Source organism: Caenorhabditis briggsae (assembly GCF_000004555.2).
Source record: "Caenorhabditis briggsae complete genome, chrI, whole genome shotgun sequence".
Classification (NCBI taxonomy): domain Eukaryota; kingdom Metazoa; phylum Nematoda; class Chromadorea; order Rhabditida; family Rhabditidae; genus Caenorhabditis; species Caenorhabditis briggsae.
Window position 1 is genome coordinate 13,930,731 of NC_013489.2, and position 16,286 is coordinate 13,947,016.

Below are 16,286 nucleotides of genomic sequence, written 5' to 3' on the forward strand. Positions count from 1 at the left end.
AGAGAGAAGAGCTCTTTTAGTGAAAAAGAGATGATGAGGCATTTCCGGGGGTTTATCCTTCCTTTTTATCTCTTTTTTTGGCTGAAACAGTTTCATCTGAAATTTTTCAAAAAAAAAAACAGAAATTTTGGAATATCTGAAAATCGAAAGTTTCAATAAAACGGAAAATTTGAACAAAATCTGAAAAAAACCACTGTTTCACTACAAACTACGGAATCTCAATTTTGTTTTTAAATTCTCGCATTTTGAGCTTCATTTCGAAATTTGGAACTTGAGTCATCTGAATTTTGTTTTTCGCCTGAAAAACTTTATATTTGACTCATTTGATTTCTGATCATTTTCGGATTCTGATCACACTTTTCGAGAACATCATTTCGTGCGTTTTTTTGCTATCTCAAAGTCATTATAGGATTATCAATTTATCAGAAAAAAATTCTAAAAATTATTTTTTTGTGATAAAAAATTTTTTCCGGTAAAACGTACTTTTGATAATTTTGGAATTTTTGCAAAATTCAATTTTGATATAGACTACAAATACTACAATCCATTTTTGTGATTTTTCGAACTTTGGAAAAAACATCTTTTTTAATTTTCGATTTTTTTTTGGTAATTTTTGTTTAAAAATGTATAAATTCTCTAGCTCATATTAATGCTTAAAAATTCACGAATTTGCATAAATTCTGAAAATTTCGAAATAATTTTTTTTTTGGAATTTTCAGAATTTTCGAATTTTAAGCTGGAAAAATCAGTGATAGTCTGTCTGAAATATTGCCGAGATTGATTTTTTTAATATTAATTTTGAAAAAAAAACTTTTTTGAAAAAAGTATTTCAAATTTTTTTTCGAATTTCTATTATTTTTCTTCAATTTTCTTCAAATTTCTCTATAATTCTATCTATTTCTTCTCAATTTTTATATTTTTCCAGGGCATGCAATTCTAGACAACTCAAGAAGCTTCGAAAATCTGAAAACTACAAAAAATGACTTCTACAAATTCATCGATGACGTCATCGTCATCGGAATTCGACGATTACGATACGAGTCAAATAATTGGTCTTCAAGTGAAAACGAATGAAGAATATGAGGATATTATTGCGGATGCTCTATGGCCAAATGCGGTGGAGCAGTGGTACGGTAGTTTTTGGTGTTTTTGAGTTTTTTATTTGGCGGGAGATTCGAAAAACTTTTGAAAATAGAAACTCTAATAAATTCCTGAAATTTTGAACCAAAAATCATCGAGAACGGATGAAAATGAGGCGAGTTACAGAGCTTTGAAATTTTACTGAGGCTTAGACTACAAACTACAAAAATGTCTAAGCCTCAGTAACAAATTCAAAACGCTGTAACTCGGTCTGAATAGAAGGGTATTCAGAATTCTAGTTTTCCCGTTTTTGAATTTTAAGAAAAAGAGCGAAAATTTCGGTTTTTAGCCGTTTTTGGCTCAAAATTTCTCGGAGTTTCAGCTTTTTTGGAGATTTGAAAGTTTTTAAACAAATTCAGTTTTTCGTCAACATTTTGGGACCAGAAAAATAGGACAAACAACTGCTTTTTTTGAATCAAAAGTTCAAAAACTGAAAAAAAGATTAAATTTCATTCATTTTGAGCCAAAAATCATAGAAAACGGATGAAAATGAGCCCAGTTACAGTAGTTTTAAGTTTAACTGAGGTTTAGACAGTTTTGTAGATTGTAGTCTTAGCCTCAGTAAAAATTTCAAATCGCTGTAACTCGGCTCGTTTTTGTTCGTTTTTGATGATTTTTGGCTCAAAATTCCTGCGAATTTTTGCTCTCAGATTTTCAAAGGTTTTGAACAAACTTTCGCAATTTTCAGTCAAAATTTTGGGACCGGAAGAATGAGACAAAAAACTTCTTTTTTTGAATCAAAAATTGAAAAACGAGAAAAACGGTTAAATTCCAAACGTTTTTAGCAAAAAAAAATGATAGAAAACGGACGAAAATGAGCCGAGTTACAGTGATTTGAAATTTTACTGAGGCTTATACAGTTTTGTAGTTTCTAGCCTCAGCCTCAGTAAAAATTTCAAACCGCTGTAACTCGGCTCGTTTTTGTCCGTTTTTGATGATTTTCGGCTCAAAATTTCTGGGAATTTTTGCTTGTTTTTCACATTTTTCAACTGTTTCTAATATTTCAAAAAAAAAAATCAAATTTGAAAAAATTCGAAAATTTTGGAAATTTATGAAAATGCCTAAATTTGGCACCAAGAATCAAAATTGTGTTTTTTTCAAAACTTTTTTGCAGTCTTTCATCTAGCGTACTCATTTCTTCCTTTCCTTGCTACAGTAATCCCCACCACTTGCCACACATTCAACTTTCGCTTCCTTTAGTTTTCCCCTGAAATTCTCAAATTGGCCAGAAAAACTTTTTTCCCAGAAAACTGACAATTTCCGTTTCTCGTTTTTTTTTTCTTAAGAATTTCGAAAATTAGAGGTTCTTGTGTAGGAGGAAACTCGACATCTTCTGACACCTGTCAGCCAGAGAAAAGTGACGTGGAATTTTTCAGAAAAAGTTTTTTTTTCTCGGAATATCCCCGAGAAGGAACTTTTTCTAGGGACCACAAATCAAAAATTTGGAATTACCGTATCTATAATTTAAAAGAAAATTTTTTTTCAGGTTCGTCTTCATTCTCGGCACAATGATGGTGATCGGAGTCGTCGGAAACGCGTTGGTTGTGGTTGTGGTGTCGACGAACAAGTCAATGGTAAGTGACTACAATATGACTACAAACTACAAAAAAATCCTGAAATTTTGAGTCAAAAATCATTGAAAACGGACAAAAATGAGCCGAGTTACAGCGCTTTGAACTTTTACTGAGGCTAAGGAGGTTTTGTAGTTTGTAGCCTAAGCCTCAGTAAAATTTCAAATCACTGTAACTTGGCTAGTTTCGGTCCGTTTTCAATGATTTTTCGCGCGAAATGTTTAGAATTTATCCGGTTTTTGACATTGAAAGGTTTAGAAACATTAAAGCTACAAACTACAAAAACTCCTAAGCCTCAGTAAAACTTCAAATCCCTCTAACTTGCCTCATTTTCATCCGTTTTCAATGATGTTTGGCTCAAAATGAATGAAATTTAATCTTTTTTTCAGATTTTGAACTTTTGATTCAAAAAAAGCAGTTGTTTGTCCTATTTTTCTGGTCCCAAAATGTTGACGAAAAACTGAATTTGTTAAAAAACTTTCAAATCTCCAAAAAAGCGGAAACTCCGAGAAATTTTGAGCCAAAAACGGCTAAAAACCGAAATTTTCGCTCTTTTTCTTAAAATTCAAAAACGGGAAAACTAGAATTCTGAATACCCTTCTATTCAGAGTTCTCTGAAAAAGGCTACGTGACATATTTCGGGTTTCCTGCTGTGCTTCTTGACTAACCGCGAAAATTTTCAATTTCGAGGAATCATTTAGCACATTTTTTGACGAAAGAGTTGTGTCAACAACCCCCCTAAATCTGTCTAGAGAAGAGAGAAAATTCTTTTGATGACGTGGAAATCAGAAAAACAAGCATAGGTTTTAGGTTCAGAGAGCTTTTTTAGGATATTTGGAAAGGTCGCTAAGGATTTAAGGTTAATCCGGGATGGTTTAGTCGGACTGGTCTGGTCCATACAAGTTTTCTAGAAAATTCCTTTAATTTTGAGTCAAAAACCGTCAAATACCAATGAAAATGTTTTCAGAGAACTCTGGAAATAGTTGTAGTTTGTAGTGAGGGGTATTCAGAATCCGACTCTGGAAGTTTTCATTTCGAAAAAAAGTACAAAAAATTACTGAAATTTTGAGACAGAAATCATTGAAAAGGGATGAAAACGAGCCGAGTTACAGCGCTTTAAAGATTTACTGAGGCTAAGACTACAAACTACAAAACTCTCTAAGCCTAAGTAAAACTTCAAAACGCTGTAACTCGGCTCATTTGCGACCATTTTTGATGATTTCTTGCTCAAAATTTAGGAAGTTAGCTGCCTTTTCAGATATCGCAAAAAAGGCATTATTTGTAGTTTGTAGTCTTAGCCTCAGTAAAACTTCAATGTGCTGTAACTCGGCTTATTTTCATTCGTTTCCGTCGATTTTTGATTCGAAATTCTGGGAACTTTGTGGCTTTTTTCCAGATTTAGCAATTTCGAAACTTGGAAAATTACATTCCCCAGGTCCCAAAAAATCCCCTCTCTATCTTCTCCTAAATTTTTTTTTGGCTGAAAACACCCTCTGAATGTTTTCGTCACACATACACCATGTTTAGAAGATGTCGTCGTCGGATTCTAATGAAAACTTTTTTCTCTCATTTTGACTAAAAAGTCAGATGAGCAAAAAAAAAGTGAGAAAATGAAAAAAAAATACGAAGAGGATATTTTTTTTTGGGGGTAGGATAGGATAAGCTTTGAGCATTGAGCATCGTGACACCTCATCAAACGGAAACAGAAAATGTTGTTTTAGGATCTTAGAGCTGATGGAACAGATGACGTTGGAAAGGTGTTTGGAATTGAAAATTTGGGGAACAAATTTTGCAAGAAAAAAAGTCCAGAAAAATATTTTAAAAATTTTTCTCGAAATTTTAGTTTATGCCATACTTGTGAAATTTCGGCCCGGCGGCCCGGGCCGAGAGAAAATTTTCAGGGCCCGGCCCGGCCCGGCGGCCCGGCAGAAAAAAAAACAAAATTTTTGAAAAATGAATTTAAACAGCCGCCATGAATTTATTGATTTTTAGAATGTATTGAAAAATAACTCGAAGAAAAAAAACACTGAATACCTTTTTTCGAAACAATGATTCAACTTTTCGCTCAAGATTTTGAAGTTCGCGGTAAACTTCCGGGCCGACCGGGCCTCCGGGCCGGGCCGGTGAAATTCGTGTTTCGGCCCGGCCCGGCCCGGCCCGGCCCTTCACAAGTATGGTTTATGCCATTTTTGGCATTGTGCATCTTGAAAACTTTCAAAAACTGAACAGAACAATTAATTGCAGACATTTTTTCAGAGCGCTGTAACTTGGTTCATTTTCAACCGTTTTCAATGATTTTAAGCTCAAAAATTTTTGGAATTTCAAAAATGATTTTCAGAAAAAAATTACCACTACAAACTACACAACTGTCTAAGCCTCAGTAGAACTTTAAAGCGCTGTAACTCGTTTAGTTTTTGAGCCGTCAAGCTAGTTTTTAGTGGAAAATGTGTCAAATTCGTTGGATTTTCAGAAACATACAGAAATTTCAAGTTCACAGTTTTCTTCGGTTTTTCTAGAAAATTGTTTAAAAAAACCTAAAATTTGCGAAATTTTGCATGTTAATTTTGTAGTCTACAAAATTTCCTACAATTTGCACCAAAAAAACATTAAAAACGGAAAGAGGTGGGCCGAGTTACAGCGATTTGAATTTTTACTGAGGCTTAGGAATTTTTGTAGTTTGTAGGCTTTCAGTGTTTCCAAACTTTTCAACGTCGAAAATCCAATGAATTTTAAACATTTCGCGCCAAAAATCATTGAAAACGGACCGAAACTAGCCGAGTTACAGTGATTTGAAATTTTACTGAGTCTTAGGCTACAAACTACAAAACCTCCTTAGCCTCAGTAAAATTTCTCGGCTCATTTTTGTCCGTTTTCGATGATTTTGGGCTCAAATTTTCTGGAATGGATTGCAGTTTCAAACTTTAAAAGTTTTCGGAGACTTTGAATCTATAAACTATTAACCGGCTAGTCGACAAAATCTCTAGTTTCACCAGTGACTTTTCCAGACAAAATTTCAAACAATTTCGATTTGGACGAAATTTCCAGAAATTTTCCAAAATTTCAATAAAAAATCATCAAAAAGGGATGAAAATGAGTTGAGATACAGCGATTTGAATTTTTACTGAGGCTTAGGAAAGTTTTGTAGTTTGTAGTCTTAGCCTCAGGAAAACTTCAACGCGCTGTAACTCGGCTCATTTTCAATCGTTTTCAATGATTTTGAGCTCAACTTTTTGAGAATTTTTTGTGTTTTTTCTTGATGAAAAATTCAGAATTTCTTTTAGATTTATCTAGAAACTTTAAAAGAAATTCCAAAATTTTCGTTGTTCTCTAAACTCTTGTTCTTTTGCCTCCAACAGCCAAAAATCGTTTGACGACTAACGCTGAGCAATAAGCCGATTTGACTAGGGGAATTAGGGATTTTCTTGGATTTCTTCTTTTTTTTCGGAACTCAAAAAGTTGGAGAATCTCAAAAATCTAGGGAAAACGAATGAAAAAACTGATGAATTAGAAAAAAATTACAGAAAATTTTAAAACTTTTTTTCTGCATTTTCTACAAATAAAAGATTTTCATAGTTTTTAGAAATTTTTCAGTCAATTTCCGGAAAAAAAAATCTGAAAAAAAATTTTATTTCCCTGACAATTTTTTTTGAATGGATGACGCAAATTTTCTCCCTGAATATAACTATGATTAGCATCTCTAAGACTTCCTCAACGTCGTTTTTATTTCCCCAGATTGCTCAGCTTAAAATAGAATCTCTGATCAGTAGTCTAAAAAATGATAAAACTTGTTTTTTTTTTTCGGGGGGAAACATGTAACTATGAATTTTTCAGTATTAGAAGAAATCTGGAAATGATGTTGAAAAACAAAATTTCTGCTGAAAAATTATTCAAAAAGACTTGTTATGAAAAAAATCTTGTATTGAAGGTTTTTTGAAATTTTGAAAATTCTAAAGAAAAATTCGAGAAAATTGAAGAAAAAAAATGTTTCTAAGTTTAAATAAAATTCAGAAAAAAAATTTGGAATGGTTTTTTTTAACTTTTGAAAATTTTTCTTCAGAAAATTCCAGAAAATTCCAGAAAGTCCTAGGTTGATTTTTTTGTTGTTGTTGTTTTTTTTAGGTTCTCAAAAGTCCATAAAACACATCATTAGTCTATTTTTAAAAGAGATAGAAAATAAGAGACAAACATCATTAACATTTAGCAACAAAAAAAAGAAAATTCCGGAAAAATTTTTTTTGGGGGAATACAAAAAATTTGGGGACGAAAAAGTAATTTCAGAAAAATTTACTATTTTTATAGATTAAATTTTAAAAAAAATCGGGAATATGAGATATTTGAAAAACTCAAAGAAAATAATGAAAAATCGGAACATTTTTAATGTTTTAATGAGACTTTATTGATTTTTTGAAAAATCAAGAGAAAGTTCTTAAAGTGGGGCAAATGTTCTGAGAGAACAATAGATTTCAGACGTTTTGAGCCAAAAATCATTAAAAACGGACAAAAATAAGCAAAGTTGCAGCGATTTTAATATTTACTGAGGCTTAGCAAAGTCTGTAGTTTGTATTCTTTTAATGTTTCTGAACTTTAAATATCAAAAACGCGTTTCCAAACATTTGACCCAAAAATCATCAAAAACTGACAAAAATGAGCTGAGTTACATTGATTTGAAGTTTTTACTGAGGCTTAGAGAGTTTTTGTAGTTTGTAGTCTTAGCCTCAGCAAAACTTCAATGCGCTGTAACTCGGCTCATTTTTGTCCGTTTTCGATGATTTTTGGCTCAAAATGTTGGGAATTTCATGAACATTGCAGATATTTAAAATAAAAAATTTCAATTCTTTTCGAATTTTCCAGCGAAATGCTCTCAACTTGGTGCTGATGAATTTGGCGATTGCTGACCTTCTGATTCTCCTTTTTTGCCTTCCACTCACCGTAGTCAATGATGTCACCAAGACATTCTGGTTCTCGGCGGTCTTCTGTAAAAGTGTCAATTTTATTAATGTGATTTTTTTTGAGAATTCTTGAAATTTTTATTAAATTGTTTTAACGTAATTGAAAATGTAGAATCTCCCACACATTTTGAGCCAAAAATCATTGAAAAATGACCAAAACTAACCGAGTTACAGCGATTTGAAGTTTTACTGAGGCTTAGAAGTTTTTGTAATTTGTAGTCTTAGCCTCAGTAAAACTTCAAAACCCCATAACTCGGCTCATTTTCATCGGTTTTCAATGGTTTTTGGATCAAATTTTGTAATTTTTTTTTGAAAAAAAAATTTCAGAAAAAAATATATTATGCTGAAATTTTTTTTTGTCAGAAAATTCTTTTTTTCAGAACACCTCTGTCTATGTCAGTATCATGTCCCTGGTATTCATCACTTGTGAACGCTGGCGAGCCATCACGTACCCCTTGAAAAGCCCATTTGTACGCACTAGAAGTGTTATTGCTGGTAAGACTACAAAAACTACAAAAAATCCAAACTACAAAAAAATCTTCTAGGAATTTGGCTCCTAGCAATGTTCTTGTCTTCACCAGAACCGGTGACCCTCCACCTGGCCGGTGCACGATTCGTCCGTCCCAATTTTACGACTCAGGTAGGTTGTGGATTACAGTAATCATGCAAAATTTTATATGAGAATTTTTTTGGACCAAAAATGTTGACAAAAAAAATTTCCCTCAAAATTCCCAAAATTTTGAGCTTAAAGTGATCGAAAACGGACCAAAACTGGCTGAGTTACAGCGATTTGAAGTTTTACTGAGGCTTAGCGGGTTTTGTAGTTTGTAGTCTTAGCCTCAGTAAAACTTCAAAGCGCTATAACTCGGTTGGTTTTCATCCGATTTCGATGATTTTTGCCTCAAAATTTTTGTATATTTTGTAGTTTGTAGTTTGTAGTCTAAAATCTAAAACTTTCAGTGGGGAACTCGATGCAAGGAGTCATGGTCCGAGGAGTTCCAAATGAACTATCAGCTCGTCCAAACCATTTTCTCATTTGTCCTCCCACTTTTGGTCATTTCTGTACTCTGTCTTCATATGGTACGGACCCTTCATTTCTCATCAAACCATTTGACGTGAGTTTCTCAGTGAAGCGAATTTGCATCCTCTAAAAATTTTCCAGCGTCGCCAGCCGTCAAATAAGCATCCGAAAGAAGGCAGTGCGAATGCTCTGCGCTGTGGTTATGCTCTTTGCGATTTCCAATCTTCCCGTACATCTTTATAATATTGCTTTGTAAGTTTTTACAAATATTTTGAACCTAGCTTCAACTTCCTACGCCCAATATGACCCAAGATAAAAGCTTTTGAAGTTTGCTGGCCTAACTTTCGCAAGGTGGCCTAGAAAAACCGATATTTTTTATGAAATGTTAAACCAATCATTTCTAATCCCTCTACGAAAATTCAAGTCTCTAGCTTCATTTTGAGCCGAGTTACACTCCTTTCAAGATTTGACCTACGCGACGCGGCTGCGTCGCGTTCGCCTTTGAAACTTTGAAGGCGCGTAACTCTGCTTACAATGGTCCTAGATAGCTGAAATTTGGTGAGGATGCTGAAATTGAACACAGCAATATGTTGAAATAATGAAATCGTTGGAAAACTCAATTTGGAATAATCAGAAAAATTCCGAAAAATTGGTCTCAACCTAACTGTTTTGTTTCCCATGCTTTGATAACTACCCTCATGAAATTTCAAGTCTCTAGCTTCATTGTGAACCGAGTTACACACCTTCAAAATTTTGACTTACGCGACGCGGTCGCGTCGCGTGAGCCTCAAAACGTTGAAGGCGCGTAACTCGGCTCAAAATGGTCCTAGATAGCTGAAATTTCGTGAACGCACTAAAATTGATACGGGCTTTCAGATCAGTACACACTTGTTTAAAAATGTCCGATTTAAAAAATTTGCTTTTCAGAAACTACGGTCTCCTGTCCACCGACGTCACCGACGACGTCATTGCAGTTCGAAAACTGTTGCCACGTGTCTTCTCGTATTCCTCATCCTGCCTGAATCCGATTTTGTACAGTTTTCTGAGTGGTAGGTCAAAAAGTTAAATTTTTAGGTTAAAACTTTTTTATTTTCATTTTGGGTGTCAAAAATATCATCGCGATATGTACACGTAAATATGGAGAAAACAATGGGATATCATTTTTGAGAGAGTGAGAAACGCAGAGAAAACAGGAAATATGAAAATGTGGAGACCGTTGTCAGATGGGTACATATCTAGGAAACATTGAAAAACCGGGAAACAGAAAAAATCGGATGCTTAAAAAATCGGGACAGAACATTGAGAATGAGTGGGGGACACAAAAACCCGTATAGAAACAATAGATGAGTTGTGCGGCCTAACTTTTTCATGGTGGCCTAGAAACTTCCAATAATTTGTTGAATGATTCAAAGTAAAGTGACAAGTGTACTCACAAAATTTCAAGTCTCTAGCAACATTTTGAGACAAGTTATGCGTCTCTAAAGATTTGACCTACGCGGCGCGGTCGCGTCGCGTGTCCGCTAAACTTCGTGAAGGGATAACTCCCCTCAAATAAGTGGTAGAGCGCTGAAATTTTGTAAGAACACTAAACTTGATATAGGCTATCGCATGAAATAAAGAAAATCTCAAAATTCGGATTCTCCTAACTTTCAAAATTTCGAAAAAAATTGAGCTGGAAAGCTAAAAACTAGCCACCATGTAGCTCTTATTATTTCAAGTGTGCTCACAAAATTTCAAATTTCTAGCTTGAGGCTCCGACAAGTTACAAGCCTTCAAATATTTGACCTACGCGACGCGGTCACGTCGCGTGCGCTTTAAAATTTTGGAGACGCGTCACTTGGCTCACATAAGTGCTAGAGCGCTGAAATTTTGTGAGTACACTAAACTTGATATGGGCTATTGGATGAAAGAAAGAAAAATTCAAATTACAAGAATTTGAATTTTGGAATTTTGTAAAAAAAAAAGTTCTAGGTCACTGAAAAAGTTGGGAAATTTAGAGAAAATAAGATGAGACTAAGCAACTAATCATAAATATTTTGCAGGTCGATTTCGCGAAGAATTCGGCCGAGTGGTATGCTGTCTTCGGGACGAGAAATCGAGCCGCGAGTTCCGCCGAAAACAGGCATCACTGTATGCTTCAAGTCAGCGCGTCCAAACGAATAGTTGCTCGACAATGCTGCTTGAAAGAGAGATGAGATCGTCGTTGATTATTCGAAGACCGACGGCTTCGATTCAGAATCCGTCACCGCCAGCTCCTCATCCGGTTCCTCAACTTTCACTGGAAGACGTCCGAGAGGAGGGGGAAGCGTCAGATTCAGAGGCTCTGGTACTCCAGTGCTGATACGCCGCGGCCGCTCCAACATTGCTGCAATCGATTGATGTCTTTCGATGTATTCGGATTTGATTGACGATTGTGACAGTGTGCTGGTTGAAGCGGGTGGTGACAGAAATGCGGGTGGCAAGTATACGGGTTGTTGTGGTTGTTGAAAGCCAAGAAGCAGCTGATTCGGGTGGAAGTGAGGCTGAAATACACATTTTATGAGGTTAGAAAACTCCAATATTGAGAATTTCAAATATTTGAAAGCTCTAGAACAACTATGAGCCAAGCTGCAGCTCTTTTGAGCATGGTGGCCTAACTTTCACATAGTGGCATAGAAAATGTCAAAGCTTTTGTAGCTTGTAAAGCTAACTATCCCTAGTATCCTCACAAAATTTCAGATCTCTAGCTTCATTTTGAGCCAAGTTACACTGTCTCAAAACTTTGGAGACGCGTAACGTGGTTCAAAGTAGTCCTAGAAAACTGAAATTTTGTGACGACACTAAACTCAATTTCGGCTATCTGGGGAAACAAAGAAAATCGGGAAATTTTCTATTTCAAAATTTCACAAATTTTGGAGAAGCTAAAATTTAAAATTGACTATATATATATTTATGTTTCCCCTGTTCTGATAACTGCTCTCACAAAATTTCTACTTTTTAGCTTCATTTTGAGCCGAGTTACATCCCTTAAAAGATTTGACCTACGCGACGCGGTCGCGTCGCGTGCGCCACAAAACTTTGGGGAGGCGTAACTTGGCTCAAAATAGGCCTAGAAAGCTGAACATTTGTGAGGACACTAAACTTAACAAGGACTTTTCAACTAACCTGCGGAATTTGAGAGACCTGTCGAAGGCGAGCATTGTGCCACTGTCTCAACGATCGGATGTCTTTGAACAGTGATGGTCCGATGAGCAACGGGTTGACTCCGCCCACTTTTCCAAGCACCGCCCACAATTGATTGGATAGAAGTGATGGTTGTTGGCAATCAGGCATGATATCAGCTTGGCAGACAGCAATGGCAGTCAGAATTGGAATCGCCTGGGGTGGAAGTTGCCGGATTCGATCGGATATCGATTGAATGATTTGGGGAATCAGAGAATTCGATGTGGAGGATTGCTGATCATAAGATAAGCCGCCTGGTGGGAATTGTGGGGAGCCTGGAGACGTGATTGAGGTGGCCGAAGCGAGAAGCATCACATCGAAGACGCTGTTCTGGAAGAAAATCGATATTTGTATTTTGTTTTTGTTCTGAAAATTCCAAAAAAAAAACTTTTATTTTTCATTGTTTTCCAATGTCTGTATATTTTTTCTCTATTTTTTTTTCTGTCACTTTTTCAACTATTTTTTTCCTTCAAAATAAAATTTGATTCAGATTTTCAGAATTTCCAAAAAATTGTTTCAGATTTTTTTTTAGCTTACCTGCAATAAGTGAACTCTGTCTGCTTGGGAAATCGATAAAAATGCTGGAATCTGATTGGCGAAATCGATTGCCGCCTTCAGGGGAATCACAATAAAATTTGAAGTGATTGGACACCGATCACTGTAGATTGGTCCCGTGCATTTTTCGAGCTGAAATTGCAGAAAATTGAAATTTTTGATAGAATTTAACATGTTTCTGAGATTTTTACATCGTCAAATATCTTTTCCACGCGATTCCCGTCATTTTGATACCCATATTGACCTAGTTCAAATATTTTTGAGAATTCTGAATACAGAAGACATCAATATGCAGAATCTCACCAAACTAGGGCAATATGGGTATCAAATAAACGGAAATCACATGGAAAACAAAGTTAACGAAGTGAAAATTCCAGAAAATGTGTTTTCAGAATTCAGAAGCCGTCAAAATGATTTTTTTTTTCAAAAATTCCCTTACCGTAGTCTGTAGTGTGATAAATGCCTGATTCATTTTGTGCATGACTTCTGATAAATTCTCATATTGAATTGCGATTTGATCTTTTTGTGATTGCACATTTGTCTTTTGCATCTCCTCAAACATTCTCGCTTTTTCACGTTTTGGCACTCGACCGAATCGAACAGCTGAAAATTTTTGATATTTTGAAACCACATCAAATTTAATTTAGTGTGAAAGCCTACATCACAATTAGTGTCCTCACAAATTTTCAGCTTTCTAGAACCATTTTGAGCCAAGTTACGCGGCTTCAAAGTTTCAAGGCGCACGCTACGCGACCGCGTCGCGTAGGTCAAAACTTTGAATTAGTGTAACTCATCTCAAATAAGAGCTAGAGATCTTAAATTTTGTGAAGGTGATTATCGAAATATTGGAAATAGAAAAATCTAGTCAATGTTAATTTTTTGAGATGTTTGAAATGTTGATTTTTTTTAAGGAGTTTTCAGTATTTTAGGGATAGTGTATGTTATGTTTAGTGTCCTCACAAATTTTCAGCTTTCTAGTACCATTTTGAGCCAAGTTACGCGGCTTCAAAGTTTCAAGGCGCACGCTACGCGACCGCGTCGCCTAGGTCAAAACTTTGAATTAGTGTAACTCATCTCAAATAAGAGCTAGAGACTTAAAATTTTGTGTGAGCAGTGATCGAACCATGAGAAACTTAAAAATCTGGTATTTCAGTTTCTTCCACAAATCCCCCAAATTCCCCAATTTTTTGAAATTGCGCCTTTTCCTTTTTTCAATTTTCCCAGAAAGTGCAAAAACAAAAAATCCAATCCCTTTTTTTCCCCATAAATTTCCTACAAATTTCTAAGGACAAAGGCGATCACCAATACCGGACAAAGACCCATTAAAATGGATGTCTCTTCGCAGGGCAAAAAAAAAATGTTGCACTTTTTTCTCTTTTTCTCGTTTTCCTTGTCTTGGCCCACAGATGTTTTCTGCGCGCGGCGCGAGACATGTGTCAACTTGCACTTTCTGAGAAAAAAATTGGGCGAATTTTTTAATTCGAATTTGTTGGACGCGCGCCAAAAAGAAGAAGAGGGTCAAAAATCAGGTGGTGGAAGCAATTAGGATTTTTTTTGAACAATTAAAAAGTTTTCAAATTTAAGCTAGTCGGAAAGCCCATATCACATTTAGTATCCCTATAAATTTTCAGCGTTCTAGGACAATTCCGAGCCCAGTTATACGCATTTAAATTTTTGCGGCGCACGCGACGCGACCGCGTTGCGTAGGTCAACACTTGAAAGGTGTGTAACTCAGCTCAAAATGAAGCTAGAGATTTGAAACTTTGGGAGAGTGGCTTTCAAAACACGAGAAACAAGAAAAGCATGTGAAGGTCAATTTTTGAGATTTTTTCAAAATTCCGGAATTTTAAAAACTAATTTTTTTAAAGTTTTCTCAATTTAAACAGGCGTATAGTGTTAATTTCAGTGTACCCACTAAATTTCAGCGTTGTAGACCTATTTTGAATCCAGTTATACCCATTTGAAGTTTGGAGGCGCACGCGACGCGACCGCGCCGCGTAGGTCGAATCTTTGAACGTGTGTAACTCGGTTCAAAATGTAGCTCGAGACTTGAAACTTTGTGAGGACACTATACAAGATGAGATTCATAAACTGGCATGAAAATGGATTTTTTAGGCCATCTCGAAAAAGTTCGGCCACCAAATTTTAATGGGCTGTAACTTGGCTCTTAGTGGGTCTAGAAGCTTCAAATTGTTACATTAGCTTCATTTTTGATTTTGGCAAGATTTTAAATTGCTCAAAAATAATTTTCTCACCATCTCGGGACATTCCAACGGCCAGGCACTTTTTCAGTCGACAACATTGGCATCGATTTCTGTTATTTCTCAGGATCAGGCAATCCTCGACACGTGTACACGCTCGATAGGTGAGCTTTTGTTGAATGGATCGACGGAAGAAGCCCTGGAAATTTGGTAATTTGAGTTATAACAATCATCTAAATAGCTAAAAGTCAAAACTTTAGGGTTATATTTTGACATTGAAAAGCTTCCACAAAGGACGCCGCAGTTTAAAAGAATCATAAAATCCTTCAAAAATTTTCAAATTGTCTGAAATTTTTAGAATATACATAACAAAACTAGAGCTTTGTTTTTGTAATTGACAACTTCTTCTGGAAATCAAGTCCTGGAGAGATATGCCACGTGGAAAACAACAATCCCTAACCCCCATCGTCGTCTATAGAAGCTTAGTACCTTCCACAAGACATATCTTCCTGGGAATTGATTATTAGCAGAAAGTGTCAATTATCAAAATGAAGGCCTTTTTTTGGTTTAGTATATTCTGGAAATTTCAGATTAATCACACTAGTTTCAGAAAAGTTATTGATATTGGAATTCAGACAAAAAACAATTTTGAAAAAAAAATTTTTTTTTTGCGAAAATTATTTTACAAATTTAGTTTTTTTTTTGAATCTCACAATTCATTTCAAACCTTTAAATTGTTTTTTATTAAGGTAGTATATTCAAATCGTTCCCTCTAATTACCGTACCCTATTAGGTTTCTCCCTCTCCAATTATTTTTTGTCTGTCCTTAACGGAATTCAATGCCATTCTCATAAAAAAAGGAAATCTGTCCCAGATTGACAAGAAAATTGGAAGACAAACCTTGCATCCTTCACAAGCGAAAACACCGTAATGAAAACCGCTGGCCTTGTCCGAACAAACTTGACACAGAATCGTTCCCGCTGATGTAGAAGCGTTCTCATCTTTTACCAGTGATGATGTGCTGCCTGCAAATTTGAAATATCGTTTTTTGAAACATTTCTTCGAAAATTTCTGTCATTTTGAGCCAAAAATCATTGGAAACGAATGAAAATGAACCGAGTTAGAGCGCTTTCAAGTTTTACTGAGGCTTAAGAATTTTTGTAGTTTGTAGTCTAAGCCTCAGTTAAACTTCAAATGCCTGTAACTCCGCTAGTTTTCAAGCGAATCGAGTCATTTTTGGCTATAAATGTTTAAACTTTAGAAGACTTTTGGAAAAATTAAAGTGAAAAAATGTTTTTTCTGCAATTCCCTGTTTCTACTAGACCCAAGAATGGTTTCCTTTTGGTCTTATATTTTTTTTTGTTGGAAAGGAAAATGAACTTTTGCAAAAAGATAATTCAAAGCATGTGGAAACTTTTGCTTATCTGAAAATCCCGAAAAAATCTTGAAAATCAAATTTTCCCAAATCGCCTGATTTTCATTCTTTTTCTGTGATTTATAGCGCAAAATGTGTGAAATAAAAGTAAATTAGTAAACTAATTAATAAATTATTCAATTTGGGGGCAATTTGGGTATTATTACGTATCTACTGTTTTATCATTTTTCAATAATTGATTCCATATTTAATCCTTCCATGCATACTTGTAAT

At 35.2% G+C, this 16,286-nt stretch overlaps 2 protein-coding genes across 2 annotated transcripts in view; one reads left to right on the top strand and one right to left on the bottom strand.

The window, feature by feature from the left end:
* Positions 1-979: 979 nt before the first annotated feature.
* Positions 980-8,937, top strand: Cbr-npr-14 (the record flags this gene model as incomplete). The annotated part of the gene is made up of 7 exons (XM_002646016.2): positions 980-1,128; positions 2,627-2,714; positions 7,563-7,709; positions 8,041-8,155; positions 8,206-8,300; positions 8,621-8,775; positions 8,823-8,937. 7 exons carry the CDS (start codon positions 980-982, stop codon positions 8,935-8,937), a joined length of 864 nt encoding a protein of 287 aa, XP_002646062.2.
* Positions 8,938-10,888: 1,951 nt separating this feature from the next.
* Cbr-nhr-85 overlaps positions 10,889-16,286 on the bottom strand; it is a gene marked incomplete at both ends in the record, with an annotated part of 7,923 nt that continues 2,525 nt past the window's right edge. Inside the window, 6 exons of the mRNA XM_002646017.1 lie at positions 10,889-11,203; positions 11,826-12,212; positions 12,420-12,569; positions 12,877-13,040; positions 14,693-14,837; positions 15,539-15,663. Coding sequence (XP_002646063.1) covers positions 10,889-11,203; positions 11,826-12,212; positions 12,420-12,569; positions 12,877-13,040; positions 14,693-14,837; positions 15,539-15,663 — 1,286 coding nt within the window. The remainder of the gene's footprint in view (positions 11,204-11,825; positions 12,213-12,419; positions 12,570-12,876; positions 13,041-14,692; positions 14,838-15,538; positions 15,664-16,286) is intronic.